The following is a 20,592-nucleotide window of genomic DNA, read 5'->3' as shown; positions in this document are numbered from 1 at the left end:
ACCAAACCAACCAACCAACCAACCAACCAACCAACCAAGGAAGGCATTCTGTATGAGGGCACTCCTAGTGACTGCTAAATAAAGTTCCAGTGCCAGGGATGGGATACCTGCTTTAATTTATTGGCCAAGAAGGCCCCTGAGGTACCACAAACCATAAAGGTTACTGTCACTGCTCCTGGTTTCATGCCAAAGCTTAGATGGTAAGACCTTGGTGCCTAAGAGACCACAGCCGCTGGTGAAGCTGTGCCACGCACTCCGGTCAAGTCTGCTTGACAGGCTGAAAAGTCTGGAAGCACTCATGAGGAAAAGAGTTTCATGGAAACTCACCTCCTAGAGCTTCTCATTTACCCATATACTCAGACCCTATTCCCGCGTTAGTCTGGCGTATGGAACTACGAGCTCTCTCTTAGTATTTTATTATAAATGCCCTTTAAGATTAAATTCTGATAGAGTTAAGTCTCCCCAGTGTTCCAAGGTTCCAGAAGCCGAAGAGCTTGGAATCCAGCAGGAATGCAGTAAGGTAGTTACCTATTCAGTAACTATTTAAGCATTACAAAAGATGGAGCCAGTAGCTCAGAGCTGGTCTGCAAAATATTTACTAAGGACAGTAGCAAATCTCACCCAAACAAGGGAATACCATAATAGAGCTAGCGAATCCCACTGAGATAGAAATCTTCAGTACAGGCTTCATTGCATATTAGAAGCAAGTTGGTGAATTCTGACAAATGGAGATTCTCCAGATACTTAAAAGTTACACTCATATAAGAATTTAGCAAGGCCTAGGAAATAGGGGAGTTGTGATATTGCATTATTCATGAGGCCTGCTAAGAGCAGAACCCCCTGGTGCTGGCCTTCACAAGGTTCAAAGGTATAACACTAGAGTGTGAAATCCTTGCCTGTAGCTAAGCTGACCCTAGGCAGGACTGCTTTATCTTTACTGTAAACATCTACCTGGTTCCTTTAAGTCCCTTTGTAGTCATTCCTTTGTTTTGTATCAGGTAACTTCAATGTACTTTGCCTGCTACCCTTTGTATTTTCTGTACTATATAAGATTGGTGTTCACTTTGTGACAATACATTCAGGTTCTACACAATCTCATGTGTTGGTCTGTCTGTCACCTGCCGATGCCTTGCCCACCTGCCCCAGAGACCCGTTCGATGCAAAGGGACCGAGAGGGTCTGCAGCAAAGCTGCTAAGTGAGGGTTGTGGTAGAGGATCTCAATGCTTAGTCAGAGCTGGTCGTTTATACCACCCAAGATTCAAAAACATTACAAAATTTAACAGTAAGATGGACTGCTAACGATTCCCTTTGGATTGAGATGGGGAGGCTAGAGACTTGGGAAACAAACAACTACCAAACTGCAGAAAACTAAGCCTTAAAAGATTTACAAGGCCTTTCTCCAAGGTTACAAAAGCAGTAAACAGTTGCTGAGTGAAGAGACTTTCCTGTCAGATGAGTAGCCTGCAAGCTTTGCAGAGATCTCCAGGGTGGTAGTTCCTGTGAGTGAGAACTCAGGCTGGAGTAGCATTTTGAAGATACAGTTGTCTGTAAGCTGTCCATGGTCCTAGAAGTAACCCTAATACAACCATTGGTTTGCCTAACTGGACTGAGTCATTTTCTGGGGCATGTAGACATTTGCCTGTGAGTTCTCTCATGTCTTTGAAGATGACTGTTACGACTGAAGGCTTTGCCGCATTGTTTACATCCATAGGGTTTTTCTCCAGTATGGGTTGTTTCATGCCTCTGAAGATGACCATGACATATGAAGGCTTTACCACATTCTTTACATACAAAGGGTCTATCTCCAGTATGAATTTTTTCATGTAATTGTAGGTTACTGTAACATCCAAAAGCTTTGCCACATTCTGTACAAACAAAAGGTCTGTCTCCGGTATGAATTTTTTCATGTAACTCAAGATTACTGTAACATTCAAAAGATCTGCCACACTGTTTGCATATAAAGGGTCTGTCTTCAGTATGGGTTTGTTCATGTCTCTGACGATGGCTGTTAAGTCTAAAAGCTCTACCACACTGTTTACACACATAGGGTTTTTCCCCTGTATGAATTTTTTCATGGACTTGAAGATCACTATGCCGTCTAAAGGCTTTACCACAGTGTTTACATTCATGACGTTTTTCTCCCGTATGAATTTTTTCATGTACCTGCAAGGCACCAGGAAATATAAATGCTTTCCCACATCGTTTACATTCATAGGGTTTTTCACCAGTGTGGATTCTTTCATGTAAGTGAAGATAACTGTGGTATCGAAAGGCTTTCCCGCACTGTTTGCACTTGTACGGTTTTTTCTCAGTATGGATTCTTTCATGTCTTCGAAGTGAACTGTAAGAGCTCAGAGCTTTCCCACATTGGTTACACTCATAACCTTTTCCTACAGCCTGAGCTCCTCCATGTGTGCATAGTGAACTAATATCCACAGAGGTCTTCCCATATTCCTTGTATTGATAGGGATTGTGTTCACTCTGAGTTTCCTGGTGTAGTTCCAGTGTACCTGGAAAGCCAAAGTACTTTAAGCATACTTCACATTCACATGGCCCATTCACAACGTGAGTTCTCAGGTACCGCTGGAAGGTTCTCAGAGAATCAGAGTTGTACTGCTTGGTCACGTATTTCTCCTGCTCGTGTGCGGCACACTGAGAGTGAGGTGTGGTATGCCTAGAGGATGAGTAGCTTGGGGAAGCCTTTCCCCACATCCTGTGATCCCACGGGGTTAACCCAGTGGAACATCTCATGTTCATACTGAGATTTGGTTTCCAAGGCAAGTTTCCTCCATCTTGATCATCACCTTCATTCTCACAGAAGGTCTGAAACATGTAACTTCTGTAAGGGAAACATAAATCACAACAACAAAAATGAGCAATTTAGTAATAGTTGTTTTACTACTGACTTTTTATTAGGTCTAGGTTACACAGAGTTCCAAAACTCAGACCAAGTTTATACCTTTTGCCAGATTGGAGTGGTCATAAGCTAAATGGACTGACGTCCTATATGCTGACTCTCATAGAGCTTGGATCAAAAAAGTGATATTCATTAGTTCAAGTCCCTAGAATATTCCCAAGTGAAATGCTCTGGTAACACGCATCAGCATGCTTACATTTTAGGACCTATTCCTGTTGCTTTGGTAAAAGATATTCTAATGAAAAAATTCACACGATGCTTACTGGTTTAGTTTGGTTCTTTGTAAAATCTCACAGCACATCAAAATTCCTATAAAGACTTCTGTCATGGTTACCACTGAAGAGCAACAGAATTCTTCACACCCTGTGAGCACATGCATGGGATGGAGGAATCCCTGAGTGAGGAAGTCCTGAGGAGATGTGTATTTTGACAAGGCATGACTTGTTGAGGGTTCTAAGACTAACTGGCCCATGGTAAATTGGTGAAGCCATTACTCACAACACACACTTAAGAGGGATTGGTAAAGCTTTCTTTGGGAGTCTGAGACCAAGTGTGTATGTGCAAAACTGACTGATGTGTATAAAGACTAGCAGCTGCAGCTTCCTCCTCCCAGATAGTTATACCCTGAGATTGTCCACCCACTGAGCTCTCCTACCCAGACTAGCTAACCTGTCTCTGTGCTAGAACTAACAGACACCAAGGTTACAAGGTGAAGCAGAAGTACTGGTAGTAGCTGCTAGATAACATTACCTGATCACAGCTTCATTGAACGTGTGTCTGTTCTTTCTTCGCTCCCTCACCACCCCTAGCCAGGGTTCCTGAACCCAAGCTACAAGGAGTTGGCAGCCATGAACAACAAAGTGATAAAAGACAAGAGCAAGCTGAGGTAGAGCTGGTGCCAAATACACCAAGCTCATGTGGGACGCTATCAGGAGAGGTAGGGATTTGTGTCCTATAAGCATCTCTTCATAGAACTGCTCAAGGTTTCCATGAATAAGAAAGTGCTCAGATTCATTATGAAGAGGATGGGTAGACCCATCCACACCATGCAAGACAAAGCTGGAAAAGTTGAGCAACATACTAGCAGCCAGGAAGAAAGCTGGAGCAAACAAAGCCTGTCCCTTTTCAATAAATGTTTATATGTTTAAAAAGATCCTTCAAGTCCTTCTGGCCTGTACCTTCCACTGGGGCAGATCATCAGCTTGTCTGCCCCTCTGAAGACCCTACAGTCTAAAGGTTTTCCAGGAGATCTGCTGCACCCTAGGCAACAGGCAAGGAACCCTCCCAAATAACTGCAGCAGCTGGGAACCCCACGAGGAGTCCAGTGGACTTGGGACCCATCCCCTTTGCTCAAACTCCACCTTTTTTCCAGCCTGTGTCCTCTGCTGGGGCAGATATCAGCTTGTCTGACCTTTTTAAGACCCTACAGTCTGAAGGTCTCCCAGGTGATCTGCTGCACCCAGGGCAATGGACCCCACAGTATGAAGGCCTCACAGGAGATCTGCTACAGCCAGGGCCACAGGTCTCCCAGGAGGCCTTCAGCAACCCAGAGACCCAGGAGGCAGATTCTAGACAGAGATACCCAGGCCAATTAACACCAGAGATAGCCAGATGATGAGAGGCAAGTGCAAGACCATAAGCAACAGAAGCCAATATACTTTGATACCATCAGAACCCAATTCTCCTACCACAGCAAGCCCTGGATACACCAACACACCTGAAAACCAGGATGCTGACCTAAAATCCTTTCTCATGAAAAACATAGAGTTCTTTAAGAAGGATATAAATAACTTAATGAAAGAAAGACAGGAAAACAAAGGTAAACAGGTAGAAGTCCTTAAAGAGGAAACAAATTAATCCCTTAAAGAAACACAGAAAAACACAATTAAACAGGTGTAGGAATTAACAAAGCAGTCCAAGACCTAAAAATGGAAGTAAAACAATAAAGAAATCACAAATGGAGGCAAACCTAGAGATGGAAAACCTAGGAAAGAGGTCAGGAGCTATAGATGCAAGCATCAACAACAGAATACAGTAGATAGAAGAATCTCAAGCATAGAAGATACCTTAGAAGATATTGACACAATGGTCAAAGAAAATACAAAACATAAAAAACTCATAACCCAAAACATCCAGGAAATCCAGGACACAATGAAAGGACAAAACCTAAGAATAATAGGAATAGAAGTGCTCCAAGAGTCCCAGCTCAAGGACCTGAAAAAGTCTTAAACAAAATCATAGAAGAAAATGGCCCCAACCTCAAGAAAGAGATGGCTATAAGTGTACAAGAAGCCTATAGAACACCAAACAGATTAGACTGGAAAAGAAAATCTTTCATCACATAATAATCAGAATAATGCACAGAACAAAGAAAGAATATTAAAAGCTATAAGGGAAAAAGGTCAAGTAACATAAGAAGGCATACCTATCAGAATTAGACCAGATTTCTCAAAAAGACCTTAAAACCCAGAAGAGCCTGGACAGAGGTTATGCAGATCCTAAGGGAACAGAAATGCCAGCCCAGGTTACTATACCCTGCAAAGCTCTCAATCAACATAGACTGAGAAACCAAATATTCCATGCCAAAACCAAATTTAAACAATATCTATCTACCAATCCAGCCCTACAGAGGATTATAGAAGGAAAACTCCAACACAAGGAGGGTACCTACAAAAAAAAAAACAACCCACAAAAACAACAACAACAACAACACAAGAAATAATGCCACCTACAACAACAAACATAACAGGAACTAACAATCATCTGCCTTTAATATCTCTCAACATCAATGGACTCAATTCCACAATAAAAAGACATAAGCTAACAGACTGGATACACTGCTGGATAAGTAGGATTTGGCTACATACAAGAAACACACCTCAATGACAAAGACAGACACTACCTCAGAGTAAAAGGCTAGAAAAAAGACTTCTGAGCAAATGCTCCCAAGAAACAAGTGGGAGTTGCCATCCTATTATCCAATAAAATAGACTTTGAACCAAAAGTTATCAAGTGAGAGGGGAACGACTTGAGGTCCCGGGAAGTAGGGAGGCCTGATGGGGTAGGGTGAGGGTGGGGTGGGGACATCCTCTTGAAGATGGGGCTGAGGGTGGTGGTAGTGGGGGAGAAATGGGATGAGGAACTGTGGGAGGGTGGACTAGGAGGGGTTAATGACTGGACTGTAAAAAAAAAGTAATTAAAAAAAAAAAACCCTTCAAAAGCCTGTTGATTCTATCTCTGCATGTATATTACCTCAGATTTCTCCCAGGACTTATACAATGGTCTTCCAAGTTCTGGTCTTCCCATTTGTATCCTAAAAGGAGTCCCAAAAAATTCAGGATAAATTAGAAATTCTTAAAAATTTAGTTTCTTGAGTTGGTTTACACCAAAACCCTGTTTGACTAATATAACATAATCTGCCCCAATTCCGGAAGAGCACTGATACCAAAAGACACTTGCTCCCTAATTTACAGAGTGAAGGTAGGGTGAGAGCCTTACCTATGGCAGCGAGGCTCCTGCAGGTCTCCAGCATCACATCTCTGTACAGACTCTTCTGGGAAGAATCCAGCAAAGCCCACTCGTCCCGGGTGAAGTGCACAGCCACGTCCTCAAAGCTCACTGAGACCTAAACATGGCACATGCTCGATTGACAACAGGTTCGTCCCACTGTGTGGGACGCACACATGTCCTCTAGCACACAGAAGTCGTCATGCAAGCAAGCACTGAGGGATGCGGAAGGGCGGAACTGTAGCAGCACTCTCTCATTACTGGGTTCAGGGCATAGAGTGTGCTGCAGCTCTGACCCAGTCCTCTGTCTACAGTGATTTCTACTTTCTGTCTCACGGTCCTCCCTCCAGGGTCTGGAACAGTGTTAACAGAGCTGACATCTCTCTGACCTCCTTAAGTACAACACAGACACACATAAATAAATAATAAACTAAGCACAAGCTTTACAATGGAACAATAAGCAATTATATGTGTGCATTATGTGTGTGTGTAGTTGAAAACTACTGGTATAAAAATAGTCACTTCCTTGATAATGATGAAACAGTGAAAAATCAAGTGCTTGACACATCAACAGAAACCAACCACTGAGGCAATGAACCTGACAAACAGAAGAAGTTATGGATGAAAGGAGTCTAGGTTGGGCGTGGTGGCAAACATCTTTAATCCTTGCACTAGGAAGGCAGAAGCAAGCAGATCTCTGCAAATCTGAGACCAGCGTGGTCTACATGGCTAGTTCCAGGCCAGCCAGAGCTACACAGTGAGAGACTGTCTCAAATAAACAACTGAGTCTACCCAAACACACCACTATTTCCTAGAATCAGAACTATCAGCTGTTATATACATCAGATGTGGTGGAACACACTCTTAACTTCAGATATCAGGTTTGAGGGAAATCTCTAGTTCAAGTTTAGCTTGCATCTTAAAAATAAATAAAAACATCTGACTTGATTCCACAAAGGGAATACTTCTTCCTTTCTTCCCTTCTTCTCTCCTCCTCAAAATCTTCTCTTTATTTTGGTCATTTGAGACAGGTTTCTCTGTGTCATCTTGGTTGTCATAGAACTAGCTCTGTAGACCAGGCTGTCCTTGAACTTAGAGATTTGCCTGCCTCTGTTGCCAGAGCACCAGGATTAATGGCATCCACCTGACTTGAGGGATGCTTCTTAACATTACCCCCTATGGCAAAATGATGAATCTTGGACTCATACTTTGAAATGGTGATTTTGCTTAAAGAGAGTTGAGGATACATCACACCAAAACAGGGCCTAGGACAGTTATAATAACACTATGCCCAACATGGGACCAACCAAGATGAGGAGGTGCACACTCCCTCAATGTCAAGGAGCAAAGCCCACAAACTCAATAGCACTTCTATACACACGGGATAAAATACCTGAAAATGTAGTTAAAATCCATTTAAGTTCTCACCCAAGAAGCATGAATCTAAATCCAACAGTAAATAAGAAAGTTGTAGTTTTAACAAATGGTGGTGGCACAATTGGCAGTTATCATGTAGAAGAATGCGAATCGATCCATTCCTATCTCCTTGTACAAAGCTCAAGTCTAAGTGGATCAAGGAACTCCACATAAAACCAGAGACACTGAAACTTATAGAGGAGAAAGTGGGGAAAAGCCTCAAAGATATGGGCACAGGGGAAAAATTCCTGAACAGAACAGCAATGGCTTGTGCTGTAAGATTGAGAATCGACAAATGGGNCCTCATAAAATTGCAAAGCTTCTGTAAGGCAAAAGACACCGTCAATAAGACAAAAAGACCACCAACAGATTGGGAAAGGATCTTTACCTATCCTAAATCCAATAGGGGACTAATATTCAATATATACAAAGAACTCAAGAAGTTAGACTCCAGAAAATCAAATAATCTTATTAAAAAATGGGGTACAGAGCTAAACAAAGAATTCTCAACTGAGGAATGGCTGAGAAGCACCTGAAAAAATGTTCAACATCCTTAATCATCAGGGAAATGCAAATCAAAACAACCCCGAGTTTCCACCTCACATCAGTCAGAACGGCTAAGATCAAAAACTCAAGTGACAGCAGATGCTGGCGAGGATGTGGAGAAAGAGGAACACTCCTCCATTGCTGGTGGGATTGTAATCTGGTACAACCACTCTGGAAGTCAGTTTGGCAGTTCCTCAGAAAATTGGACATAGTACTACCGGAAGGTACAGCAATATCTCTCTTGAGCATATATCCAGATGTTCCAACTTGTAATAAGGACACATGCTCCACTATGTTCATAGCAGCCTTATTTATAATAGCCAGAAGCTAGAAAGAACCCAGATGTCCCTCAACAAAGGAATGGATATAGAAAATGTGGTACATTTTCCCAATGGAGTGCTACTCAGTTATTAAAAACAATTTATGAATTCTTGTTTATTATAAACAAGAATTTATGATTTTTTTTTTCTGAGACAGGGTTTCTCTGTGTAGCCCTGGCTGTCCTGGAACTCAGGATCTGGAGGATATCATTCTGAGTGAGGTAACCCTATCACAAAAGAACTCACATGATATGCACTCACTGATAAGTGGATATTAGCCCAGAAACTTAGAATACCCAAGATAGGCCAAATTTGCAAAACACATGAAACTCAAGAAGAAGGAAGAGCAAAGTGTGGATACTTTGTTCCTTCTTAGAAGGGGGAACAAAATACCCATGGAAGGAGTTACAGAGACAAAGTTTGGAGCTGAGAGGGAAGGAAAGACCATTCAGAGACTGCCTCACTTGGGGGTCCATCCCATAAACAACCACCAAACCTAGACACTAGGCAGATGCCAACAAGAGCCTGCTGACAGGAGCCTGATACAGCTGTCTCCTGTGAGGCTCTGCCAGTGCCTGGCAAATACAGAAGTGGATGCTTACAGTCACCCATTGGACGGAGGACAAGGTCTCCAATGAAGGAGCCAGAGAAAGTACCCAGGGAGCTGAAGGGGTCTGAAGCCCCATAGGAGAAACATCAATATGAACTAACCAGTACCCCCCAGAGCTCCTTGGAACTATACCACCAATCAAAGAAAACACATGGTGACACTTGTGGCTCTAGCTATATAGTAGCAGAGGATGGCCTAGTCTTTCATCAATGGGAGGAGAGACCCTTGGTCCTGTGAAGGCTCTATGCCCCAGTATAGGGGAATGCCTGGGCCAGGAATGGGAGTGGATTGGGGAACAGGGGGAGAGAGGAGGGGATAGGGGATTTTCAGAGGGGAAACTAGGAAAGGGGATAATATTTGAAATGTGAATTAAAAAATACTACAAAAAAAGAAAGTTGTAGTTTTCAAACTGCAAAGTTTGCTTTTAAAAAATCAGTTTTGTTTTTTGTTTTGTTTTGTTTTGTTTTTTTAAAAAACATTCCTTTCTTTGGGCATGTGTGGCTATGCAATGCCACGATGCATGTATGAGGTGAAGGAACAGGAGTTCAAAGAAATCCTGTGATTCTGGATTCTCTCCTTCTACCAAGTGGCTTATAAGGATTAACCCCAGGTCTTTGGGCTTGGCAGAAAAAGGTGCCACCCACCGAAGGAGACTTTATGGAATGAGTGCTCTCGCGGAAGGAGAGCACTCATTCCATAAAGTTGTCCTGTGACCTTACACCTGCCTCACTCTACACACACCGGGGACCCCCCTCCCCAATAAATAAGGCTGATTTAAGTAGGAGAGGGGGAGGAGAGGGCTGCAGCGCACCGCAGGGGTCCTCCACTTCGCATACTCGCTAGTCCCGCTCCGCGTTCCTCCCTTGTCCTGGGGCAGCCCAGGCTGGCCCTCTCCTCCAACAGCTGCGGGTTTACTGTGAAGCCCGCACGCAGGGAAGTGAGTGCGACGTTAGCTGTAAGCTGTCACAGCCCGCTGTGGAAGGAGCTGTGGGCTGACCAGCTCAGCACCGAGAGACCCCGCCCACGCTGGTGCTCTGGGCTCTGCAGCTTGTTGCCCTCGTCTCCCGGGGCCAGCCTGGCTCCCTCTGGCCAGCCGCAATCCGTCCGGTTACCTGCCCGGAGCTCGCGGCTTCGCCTTTTAAACTCTAATCTTCGCACCAAGCCGAACTTTCCAAGAATGCTCGATCCACCCCTCCCCCAGTCCCAGGGAGGACCCACCACCCCGGCTCCCGCGGCTCAGCTGGCCGCTCTTCCCCGCCTGGGGACTTCGGCCCTGCGCTCACCATGGCGCGGCTTCGAGCTCGCCTGCGCTCCCCTTAGCTACGGGCCGCAGTGGCCACAGCGAAGGCGGACGAACCCGCTGCGCCTTCTCCGCTTCCCAGCGGAATGCACGGTAGGATTGCGATGGAGCCCGCCTCCCACCGCTCCCTGGCGCTCCTGATTGGATGGCTTGTCTGGAGACCCTGATTGGCTAGGGCCCGACTTCGCTCAGCTCGGGAGCGATTTGCATAAAAGTCAGACCTGCCTGCTTCTTGCTGGGTACTTCTGTGATCTCAAAAGCTTAGTTCCTATTGGTCTTGGGTCGTTGGTGTCCACAGTGCATTTACTAACTCAACGTACAGTGTAGTGATTTCTTGCTTCAGACCTAGAATTGATATAGGACCTTGGGTCTGATGTACTCCGTGGACCTGGATTTTTACTCAGGCAAGCCAAAGATTTTGATAGTGGTCTGTCAAGTGGGGCTTGGTGGTACAAGTCCCCTTAATCCCAGCACTCATTCTGCTGGCAGAGAAAGACAGATCTCTGTGAGTTCTAGACCAGCCTGGTCTACATTGTAAAAATCTGGGCTAGTTAAAGTTGCACAAACTCTGGTCATTGTTAGAGGCCAGAACACACAGGCTCCTCATCAGCTCTTTCTGATAGAGTTATTAAGACACTATACTGTACTGTAATTCAGTCCAGTATCTGGTCCTCTGTGCTCAACTTCATAGCTGGAAATAAGATAATAACAAATTCCAAGCGACTGGAGAAAAACGAAGGAGTTTTAAGTATTCAGTTCTTCAGAGAGACACGGAACCTTAGAGAAAAGGCAAAAACGGCTGTGAATTTTGGCACAAGATAATTTTTTTTAAACTCCCCCTGGGGGGAGAAATTTCTGTTCTTTGTTTCTCACAGGCCAGTTCTGCTATTTTCTCAAATTTCCCATCTCCCTGGCTTAGGGCACAAAGCTTTATCTAAGGAATAATTCGGGATTTGAGGCTTCCTTTTTTCCTTATCATGATTTAAGTTACATAGTAAGCCATGGGTAACTCCAACTCTCATTATGGGCCGGTACCAGCCAGCGCTGGGAAGAGACATGCCCAGCACCTACTGCTTATCTGTAACTGGTGAACTCTAAATGCACATTATACTGAAATGGACGATGACAGTCTAATTCAGTGGTTCTTGACCTGTGTGTCTCGACCCTTACAGATCATCAGAAAACGCATATTTACATTATGATTCACAGTAGTAGCAAAATTATAGTTTATACAGTAGCCAAGAAAATAATTTTATGGTTGGGAGGATCACCACATCATGATGAACTATTAAGGGTCATGACATTAGGAAGGGTGAGGACCACTGTCTCACACCATCACATCTGCTAGCTCAGACTAAATCATGTGGTGTTTAACTTTAATTTTTTCAAAACCTATTTTTAATGATGGTTCTTAAATGCTTTAGCCTTCCTTCTAGCCCACCACCCTCCAGAGGTAGTGGAAAAGAAAGGATACAGGGGAAGTGGACCTGTTTAGAAAGGTTCTTTGGAGCACCTCCTGTCTGCATTGTCTGGAAATCTGCAGTTCAGTTCACAGGTGTCATCAACAGCAGCTCGATTCACTTGTAAACACTTCACAGATATACCAACAGTCCAGTTTGATAGAGTTGGGATAGCAAACATGAGTCAGCAGTGGTGGTACTATTTAGCAGAGACAGCCAGGCCTCAGCCTCGGCAGCAGAAGGGACCAACCAGCAGGAATGCCAGGAAGAGTTCTTGGCTGTGCTTTTCTCAGAGAAGTGAAGATCATCGAAGAAGACGAGAGACCAACACGTGATGCACAGCTAGCTCTATAAGCAAGCCTAGCTCAGCCTCAGTCACTGTGCGCTGAGTCCCTTTTTATACCCTCTCCAAACATCATGAATTCTCTTTGTGCCTTGCCTAAGCACATGCCATGCTTCAGCATGTGTCTCAGCTAACATCACTCTGCCAATCAGCCCAAGTCTGCAGAAGTGGCAAGAAGCTGCAGCACATCACCAGGAGGCTTTTGGTGCATTTATCTCTATGGAGTTCTGACAAATGCAGCTCAACTGCACAATGGAAGGTGGACCAATACATGCGTGTGGTTAGCAAAGAATCCCTCGTCACGTGTCCTCGTCACGTGTCCTTTCATGTGCTTGCTTTAGCAGAACATGCTTTCACCTGAGTCCACTTCAGGAAAACACTCCTTCACATGTTTGCCTCAGCAAAACCCCATCCAATACAACAAACTCTCCAAAGAGCCCTTACGTTTCTACTTTGTGGTATTGAAATGGCTGACACCCAAAAGCCAATATTTCTTTAATATACAAAAATTAAATATTTCTTTATTGGAGGGATGTTGAAGTCCCCTTTGTAACCCTTCTTATTGAGGGGGGGAAAGTCTCTTAATCTTAGCTTTAAACTACCCCTTTCCTTTTTTTTTTTCCTTCCTTTTTTCTCTTTTTCCAAGTAGGGTGTGCCTTGGTTACATTTTGTCCACTTGACACAACCTAGCATAATCTGTGAAGAGGACCTCAGGGCATTTTCTGGATCAATGGCTGATGTGCCCAGCTAACTGAGATGGTGGTACCTGTCTTAGTCAGGGTTTCTACTTCTGCACAAACATCATGACCAAGAAGCACTTGGGGAGGAAAGGGTTTATTCAGCTTACTCTTCCACATTGCTGTTCATCACCAAAGGAAGTCAGGATTGGAACTCAAACAGGTCAGGAAACAGGAGCTGATGCAGAGGCCTTGAGGAATGTTCTTTACTGGCTTGCTTCCCCTGGCTTGCTTAGCCTGCTTTCTTATAGAACCCAAGACTACCAGCCCAGAGATGGTCCCACCCACAAGGGGACCTCCCCGCTTGATCACTAATTGAGAAAATGCCTTACAGCTGGATCTCATGGAGGCATTTCCCCAACTGAAGCTCCTTTCTCTGTGATAACTCCAGCTGTGTCAAGTTGACACAAAACTATCCAGTACAGTACCCCTGGTCCTGTGTTCTAGAAGAAAGCAGCCATCTCTCCATTGCCTATGCTTCAGCTCCTGCCTCCAGGTTCCTGCCTTGAATGTCTTCCCTAACTTCCCTCCATGATGGATTGTAGGTGTAAGCTGAAATAAACCCTTTCCTCCCCAAGCTGCTTTTGGTCCTGTTGTTTTAGCACAGCAATAGAGGGCAAACTAAGGATTGAACTTTAGCCCTGGATAGCCTCACAGATACCCTTCTGCCTCTGACTTCAGAGTGCTTAGATTAAAGGTGTGCCAGTATTCCTGTCTCCTTTCTGGATTTAAAGAGAAGCCTCTTCTTCCCTGTAAGGCTCCCATTCCTGATGTCTCTCACATGTATTGTTTCTCTCCCGTGCTCTTCCACATCAAGGCCAGACCATGGGCTTCAGGCCCTCTCTAACAGAGCTAATTCCTGAGGGGTAGTAGTGCTGACGTGGCTGCTTTCATGAGTCAACATCTATTTTTAGTTACTTTTCTGTTGATGGGAAGACAGTGGGACCAAGGCAACTTATAGAAGAAAAGTGTTTATTTGGGGCTTATGATTTCAGAGGGTTAGAGCGGCAGATGGTGGAGCAGCAGCAGCAGCAGCAGGTGTCTGGGGAGCAGCTAGAGCTCACATCTTGAAAGACAGGCAAGAGGCAAAGAGTGCACTGGAAGTCCACACCTCCCAGTCTGTCCAGCACAGTGCCACCCACTGGGGAGCAAGTCCTCAGAATGAGCCCGTGGGGGTCATCCTTACTCAACCCCCACACATCTCTATCTAACCGACACATCTTCTATATCCAATTGACTGCTCATCCCTAACCTCTCAAGCTGCACATTTCAATGTAAAACCAAAAACACAGGCCAAGATCGGGGTTACCTAATCCCAGAACACAGGAGGCAGAAGCAAAAGAGCCATAGTTCAAGATCAGCTATTGCTACATAGCGTGTTTGAGATCAGTAGGGGCTAGCTGAGATCCTGTCTTGAGAAAACTACTAAATAAATAAAACATATCAGATATTAAAAGTTGAAATAGATCAGTTGGGGTTTCTATTGCTGTGGCAAAACACCATGATCAAAAAAGCAAGTTTGGGAGGAAAGAGTTTATTTGGTTTATATTTCCACATTGCTATTCATTACCAAAGGAAGTCAGGACAGGAACTCACACAGGGCAGGAACCTGGAGACAGGAGCTGATGCAGAGGCCATGGAGAGGGCTGCTTACTGGCTTGCCTTCCATGGCTTGCTCAGCCTGCTTTTTTTTTTTTTTTAAATAGAACACAGGACCACCAGCCCAGGGATGACACCACCCACAATGGGCTGGGCCCTCCCCCATTGATCACTAATTGAGAAAATGCCTTATAGCTGGATCTCATGGAGGCATTTCCTCAACTGAGGCTCCTTCCTCTCTGATGACTCTAGCTTGTGTCAGGTTGACCACAAAACCAGACAGCATGCACACCAAAAGGGAAACAAAATTATTAAGGCATGTTAAAAATATGGACTTCATAAAGAAAGGGAGAGAGATTAGATCCCTGAAACGGTGAAATGAGAATGTGGCTATTACCAAAAGCTCCTGTTTTAAAATCATTTTAAAGTGTGCACATAACTGAGAAGCCCTTAGCTGTATTGACTTTAATAAAGTGTGAAAGTACTGGGAAGGTAGGCCATGATGATTCATCATAGTTATTGGGGTCAGAGAGTGAGCCCTGGCAGCCCTAATAAGCCAAGCTGAACACTATCCCCTATAAGCAAGTTATACAGGTAAGCAATGGTTTAAAGAAAAAAAAAAGATGTATTCAATAAGATTACGTTGGCAAGAGAAGTCTAGAGATCCCAAGTTCCACCCTTAAATCAATAAAACAGCTTAAGGATTAATTAGAAGGCAAGAAATTATCATGGCAGGGCAGTTCTGGTGAATGGTCTGGAAGGGCCTTTTTGGAGAGGACTAACAGAGGCACCAAGATTAACCCAGCAGGGAGGTGGCAGTGTACACAGAAAGGGGTCTATCTTAGTGTTTTACTGCTATGAAGAGACCACATGACCTCTTATAAAGAACAACATTTAATTGGGCCTGGCTTACAGTTTCAGAGGTTCAGTCCATTGTCCTTACAGTGGGAACATGGTAGCATACAGCCAGACATGGTGCTGGAGAAAGAACTGAGAGTTCTACATCTTGATCCTAGGCAGCAGAAGGAGACTATGTACCACATTGGGCATATATTGAACATATATGACCTCAAAACCTGACTCCAGTGACACACTTCCTCCAACAATGACATGCCTGCTCCAAGAAGGCAACATTTCCTAGTAGTGCCACTTGCTATGGGCCAAACATTCAAACACATGAGTCTATGGGGCCATATTTATTCAAACCACCGAATTCTATTCCCTGGCTCCAATAGGCTTATAGCCATAATATAATGCAAAATGCATTTAGTCCACCTTCAAAAGTCCCTATATCTATGACAGTCTCAACAGTGTTTAAAAAGTTTCAACAATGTATAAAATGTTGATAAACTCTAACTGTAATCCCCTATAACATCAAAATCAAAACCAGACAACACACTTTCAACATACAGTGGGTATGATTACCATTCCAACACATAGAGAAAGGAGCATAGTGAGGAAATACTGGACCAAAGCAAGACCAAAAAACCAGCTGGGCAAACTCCAAATGCTGTGACTCCACGTCTGACATCAAAATGCTGTTCAGATCTCTGACTCCTTTCAGCTTTGTTGACTGTGACACATTTCTTTTTCTTGGGATGGTTCCTCTTCCTGTCGCAGCTTTCCTTGCAGGTATTCCATGACTCTGGCATCTTCAACATCTTGGTGTCTCCAACATAATCCAGGCTTCCCCTTCACAGCTTCACACAGTGGCCTCTCTGAGCTCAGAGGCTTTCTTTACTTATGGAGGGAGATTGCATAGTCCCTTTCTTCTAGTCTTGACTTTAAAGCCAGAATTATATGACCAGAGCTGCCAAGTTCTGCTGCTTGCTTGGGACAGAACATGGCCCTCTTGTTCTAGTACATCTTCACCAGCTTTCTACTTTCAATGGTTTTCTTCACCACTTAGGCTTGGCTGTCCTGGAACTTTCTCTGTAGACCAGGCTGACCATGAACTCAGAGATCTGCATTCTTCTGTCTTCTCGGAACTCTGGGGTTGAAAGCATGTACCACCACGCCTAAACCTAAGATGTTCTCTAATTCCTTTTCACAAGATGGTAGCTTAGCTGGGTGGGATCTTGCCCTGAGGTTACCATTTCCTTAATTTCATTTAAAATCTTTAATCTGTTTATCACCTTGAATACAAGACAGTTCCATTCCACTTCCTGTTTTCCCTTTAATCTGTGACCCCATACATTTTGTATTTTTCTTGTTTAGCTTACACTGCTTCATCAAAACGCTCTTCATAAGAGTGGTCCACAGGGCAGAGTCTATACTAGGCTTTTTTGAGACTTCCTTTGCCCATGCAATTAATCTAAGACTCTTCACCTTAGCCTTAGGCAGACTCTTCAGACAAGGGCAAAAAACAGCCACATTCTTTGCCAAATATCACAAGAACACAGGCAACATACTAAAACTCTTCTCTTTTGAGACCTCAAGCCAGGTCACCACAGTTCCAATCACCCTCAGCACCACTTCTTCCATGCTTCTACTTGTATGGCCAATTAAGCAGCACTTAAAGCATTCCACTGGTTTCCTAATCCAAAGTCCTCAAATCCACATACCTCCAAACAAAAGCATGGTCAGGCCTATTACAGCAAGACGGCAGCCCCTGGTATCAACTTCTGTCTTAGGGTTTCCATTGCTATGAAGAAACACCATGACCACGGGGGCAACTCTTGTATAAAGGACAACATTTAATTGGGGATGGATTACAGCTTTCAGAGATTCAGTCCATTATTGTCATGGTGGAAAAATGGTAACATGCAGGCAGAGAGTTCTACATCTTAAACTACAGGCAGGAAGACTGTGTACCACACTGGGAATAGCTTGAGCATATGTGACCTCAAAGCCTGCCTCCACAGTGACACACTTCCTCCAGCAAGACCACACCTCCTAATATTGTCACTCCCTATGGGACAAGAATTCAAACTCATAAGTTTATGGGGCCCATACCTGTTGAAACCACCACGGGGAGTCAGACTTCTTTAAAAGAAGAAAGTGCTGAGCTCTAGTGTTTATCTCTGCTTGCTGCTCCCTAACAAGGGCAAGGGAGATGTGAGTAGCTGCTTTTCCCTCCTGCAGGCATAGGCACAGTCCCTCACAGCAGCAGACTGGAGCCAGATTAAACCCTTCCCTTTGGAAGATGCTTTTGTCAGTTATTGGTCACAGCAATGAAAAGAGTAATTGTAACAGAAAATTGGTGCAGAGGACTGGAGTCTTTACTGTGAGAAACTAGTGTGTGATATTCTTGGTTTTATAGAATTGATCTATAGCAGGAACGTAGGAGATTTGGGGTTCTATGATAGAATCCCTAGATTCTTTAAACAGTTAAGAGAATCATTTTATGAGGCTGTTTGTGGCGTTACAGCCCCTCTCTGGAACATCCTGGAAGGACTATGACAAAGGGAAATTTTCACAGAGAGTAGAAATCTGGGGAGTGCCAGGAGGTGGTGGCGCATTCTTTTAATCCCAGCACTTGGGAGGCAGAGGCAGGCAGATTTCTGAGTTTGAGGCCAGCCTGGTCTACAGAATAAGTTCCAGGACAGCCAGGGCTACACAGAGAAACCCTGTCTTGAAAAACAAAGAAAAGAAAAGAAATCTGTGGAATTGAAATGGGATGACTCTGTGTGTGTGATTATATGTATAAAGCTATTTAAGCCACCATAGGTACTCAGACTTACTTGAAACTCAGTCATTCTCAACCTTCCTATTGCTGTGACCCTTTAAGACAGTTAATACAGTTGCGGTGACCCCCAACCATAAAATTATTTTGTTATTAATTCATAACTGTAGTTTTGCTATGCTGCAATATTGTAATATAATAATATAAATATAATATAAATAATTTTGCTACTGTTGTAATATTGTAATATTATAATAATATAAATAATAATGTAAATCTCTGTGTTTTCTGATGATCTCTGGGGGTCGCAACCCACAGGTTGAAAACCACTGATAACTGGTGTTGCATGGTAGTAATATGTGGGTTGTTTACTGATTTCTGTCATTCCCTCAATGTGCCCATGAATAAATCAACCAGAGTGGCTGGGATTCATGTTACATATGGGCTGCTTTGGCTAGATGGTTGGGAAACTCAGAAGAAGCATAACTAGAAATCGGTGAGAAAAGATGGATAGTTCTTTCCAAATGTGACATGAAATGTGCATTAGTTTTCTTTTTCATTATTGTCATTAAAAACCAACAAACCAACAAACAAACCCAAGCAAACCAGAGAAACAACTCAAAAAAGAGTGTACTTTTCGCTAGAGTTTAAGGGATGAAGTCCATCATCACATGGGGTGAAAAGTGGCAGAAGCCTGAAGTAGCTGGTCACCGTCTGCCACAGTGGGGATGTAAAAGAGGGTAAGAATTAGGACTTGGCTTAGACACCCCAAGCCTTGCTCTTAGTTGGAGATTGCCATCTGTAAGCAGGTGAAGGCAGGTAGAGCCTGGGATTGGGCAGTGGAAAAAGAAGGCAGGCTGAGAGTTTTAGAGATGAGTATAGAGAGACAGAGAGAGTCAGAGAAGGAGACAGAGATGAGGAGACAAGATGGAACCGATAGGAGAGGAAAACAAACCGGATCCACGTGGCCTGTCCAATCTAGGTGGGCAGCTTGTATCAATATCAATTGAGCTTTGAGTTCTTTGAGTGGGCGTTTTGTGGGTTGGGAATTTACTGTTATAAATCTGACTGATTTGTAATCACAAGCCTCTGGAGTTTTCTTTCTACCAGGCTCGGGGCTTAGAGCCAGTCTTGGCAGACTAGCCGCAGGGGTGGAATGACTGCGAATGTGAGTGGTTCAGCGACAAGCGAATCTTGAACTTTGGGAAATTGGAAAGACCGAGGCTTGCTGCTCCCAATGGGGGAGGGGAGGTAGCGATGATGAAGCATAGCCCGCATTAGGGTGGATTGTGTTGTTTTTTTTTGTTTGTTTGTTTTGTTTTGTTTTTCGAGACAGGGTTTCTCTGTATAGCCCTGGCTGTCCTAGAACTCACTTTGTCAACCAGGCTGGTCTTGAACTCAGAAATCCACCTGCCTCTGCCTCCCGAGTGCTGGAATTAAAGGCGTGCGCCACCATGCCCGGCTGTGGATTGTTTTTTTTTTTTTTTTTAATAATTACACACTACACTTAGTAACATGACTCTTCCATCTAGGATTCACTTCATGAACTATCTCATCTGAGGACCAAGTGTCGGAACTTATGAGCCTGACCCCCATAGATCATGGCCATCTCATAGTTCAAAGTGAATTTATTCCAACATCAAAGGTCCTTATAGTCTAACAATCTGAACATTGTTCGAAAAATGCAGTCTTTTCTGAGATTCAAAGCAATCTTTTTATTTTTTAATTTTTTTTTTTTTTACTTTATGTGTATGAATGTTTTGCCTGTGGGCATGTGTGTGCACTACATGCATGCCTGTTAGATCCCCTGGAATTGAGGATACAGATGGTCATGAACCTCTGTGTAGGTTCTGGGAATCAAATCCAGGTCCTCAAGAGCAACAGGTACTCTTTTTTTTTTTAATCAAATTTATGTATCCCCTTTACAACCTAATATCAGCCCTTCTTCTCCTCCTAGTACCGCCTCACACAAATCCTCCCCTCATTAGCCCTTCCCTTTCTCTTTTGAGAGGGTAAAGACCTGCCCTACAAAATGTCAATCCCCCAACACCCTCAACCCCAATATGAAGTTGCTGCTAGACTAGGCACATCCTCTCCCACTGAGGCCAGACAAGGGTATCCATTTGGGTCATGGGATCAGCAGGCAGGCAAGCAGGCAACAGGCTCAGAGACAGCCCCTGCTCTGGTGCAACAAGGACTCTTAATTGTCAA

General features: G+C 43.9%; 1 protein-coding gene across 1 annotated transcript; it reads right to left on the bottom strand.

Annotated features, from left to right (window-relative positions):
- Nucleotides 1-1,094: 1,094 nt before the first annotated feature.
- On the bottom strand, nt 1,095-10,687 carry LOC110300663 (zinc finger protein 709-like). The gene is made up of 4 exons (XM_021170919.2): nt 10,601-10,687; nt 6,417-6,543; nt 6,171-6,231; nt 1,095-2,840 (listed from the first exon to the last, which is right to left on the bottom strand). Exons 1-4 carry the CDS (start codon nt 10,601-10,603, stop codon nt 1,613-1,615), a joined length of 1,419 nt encoding a protein of 472 aa, XP_021026578.1. The 5' UTR covers nt 10,604-10,687; the 3' UTR covers nt 1,095-1,612.
- Nucleotides 10,688-20,592: the final 9,905 nt, after the last annotated feature.

The sequence above is a fragment of the Mus caroli genome, chromosome 8 (genome assembly GCF_900094665.2).
Source record: "Mus caroli chromosome 8, CAROLI_EIJ_v1.1, whole genome shotgun sequence".
In the NCBI taxonomy this organism is placed as follows: domain Eukaryota; kingdom Metazoa; phylum Chordata; class Mammalia; order Rodentia; family Muridae; genus Mus; species Mus caroli.
The sequence above is the reverse complement of the archived record's forward strand: the minus strand, read 5'-3'. Positions and strand labels throughout refer to the sequence as shown.

Coding starts and splice junctions, on each gene's coding strand:
- LOC110300663 (XM_021170919.2), bottom strand. Junction 6,232..6,416: donor CAGGAGCCTCGCTGCCATAG/GTAAGGCTCTCA, acceptor GACTCCTTTTAG/GATACAAATGGGAAGACCAG. Junction 2,841..6,170: donor AGTCCTGGGAGAAATCTGAG/GTAATATACATG, acceptor TTTCCCTTACAG/AAGTTACATGTTTCAGACCT.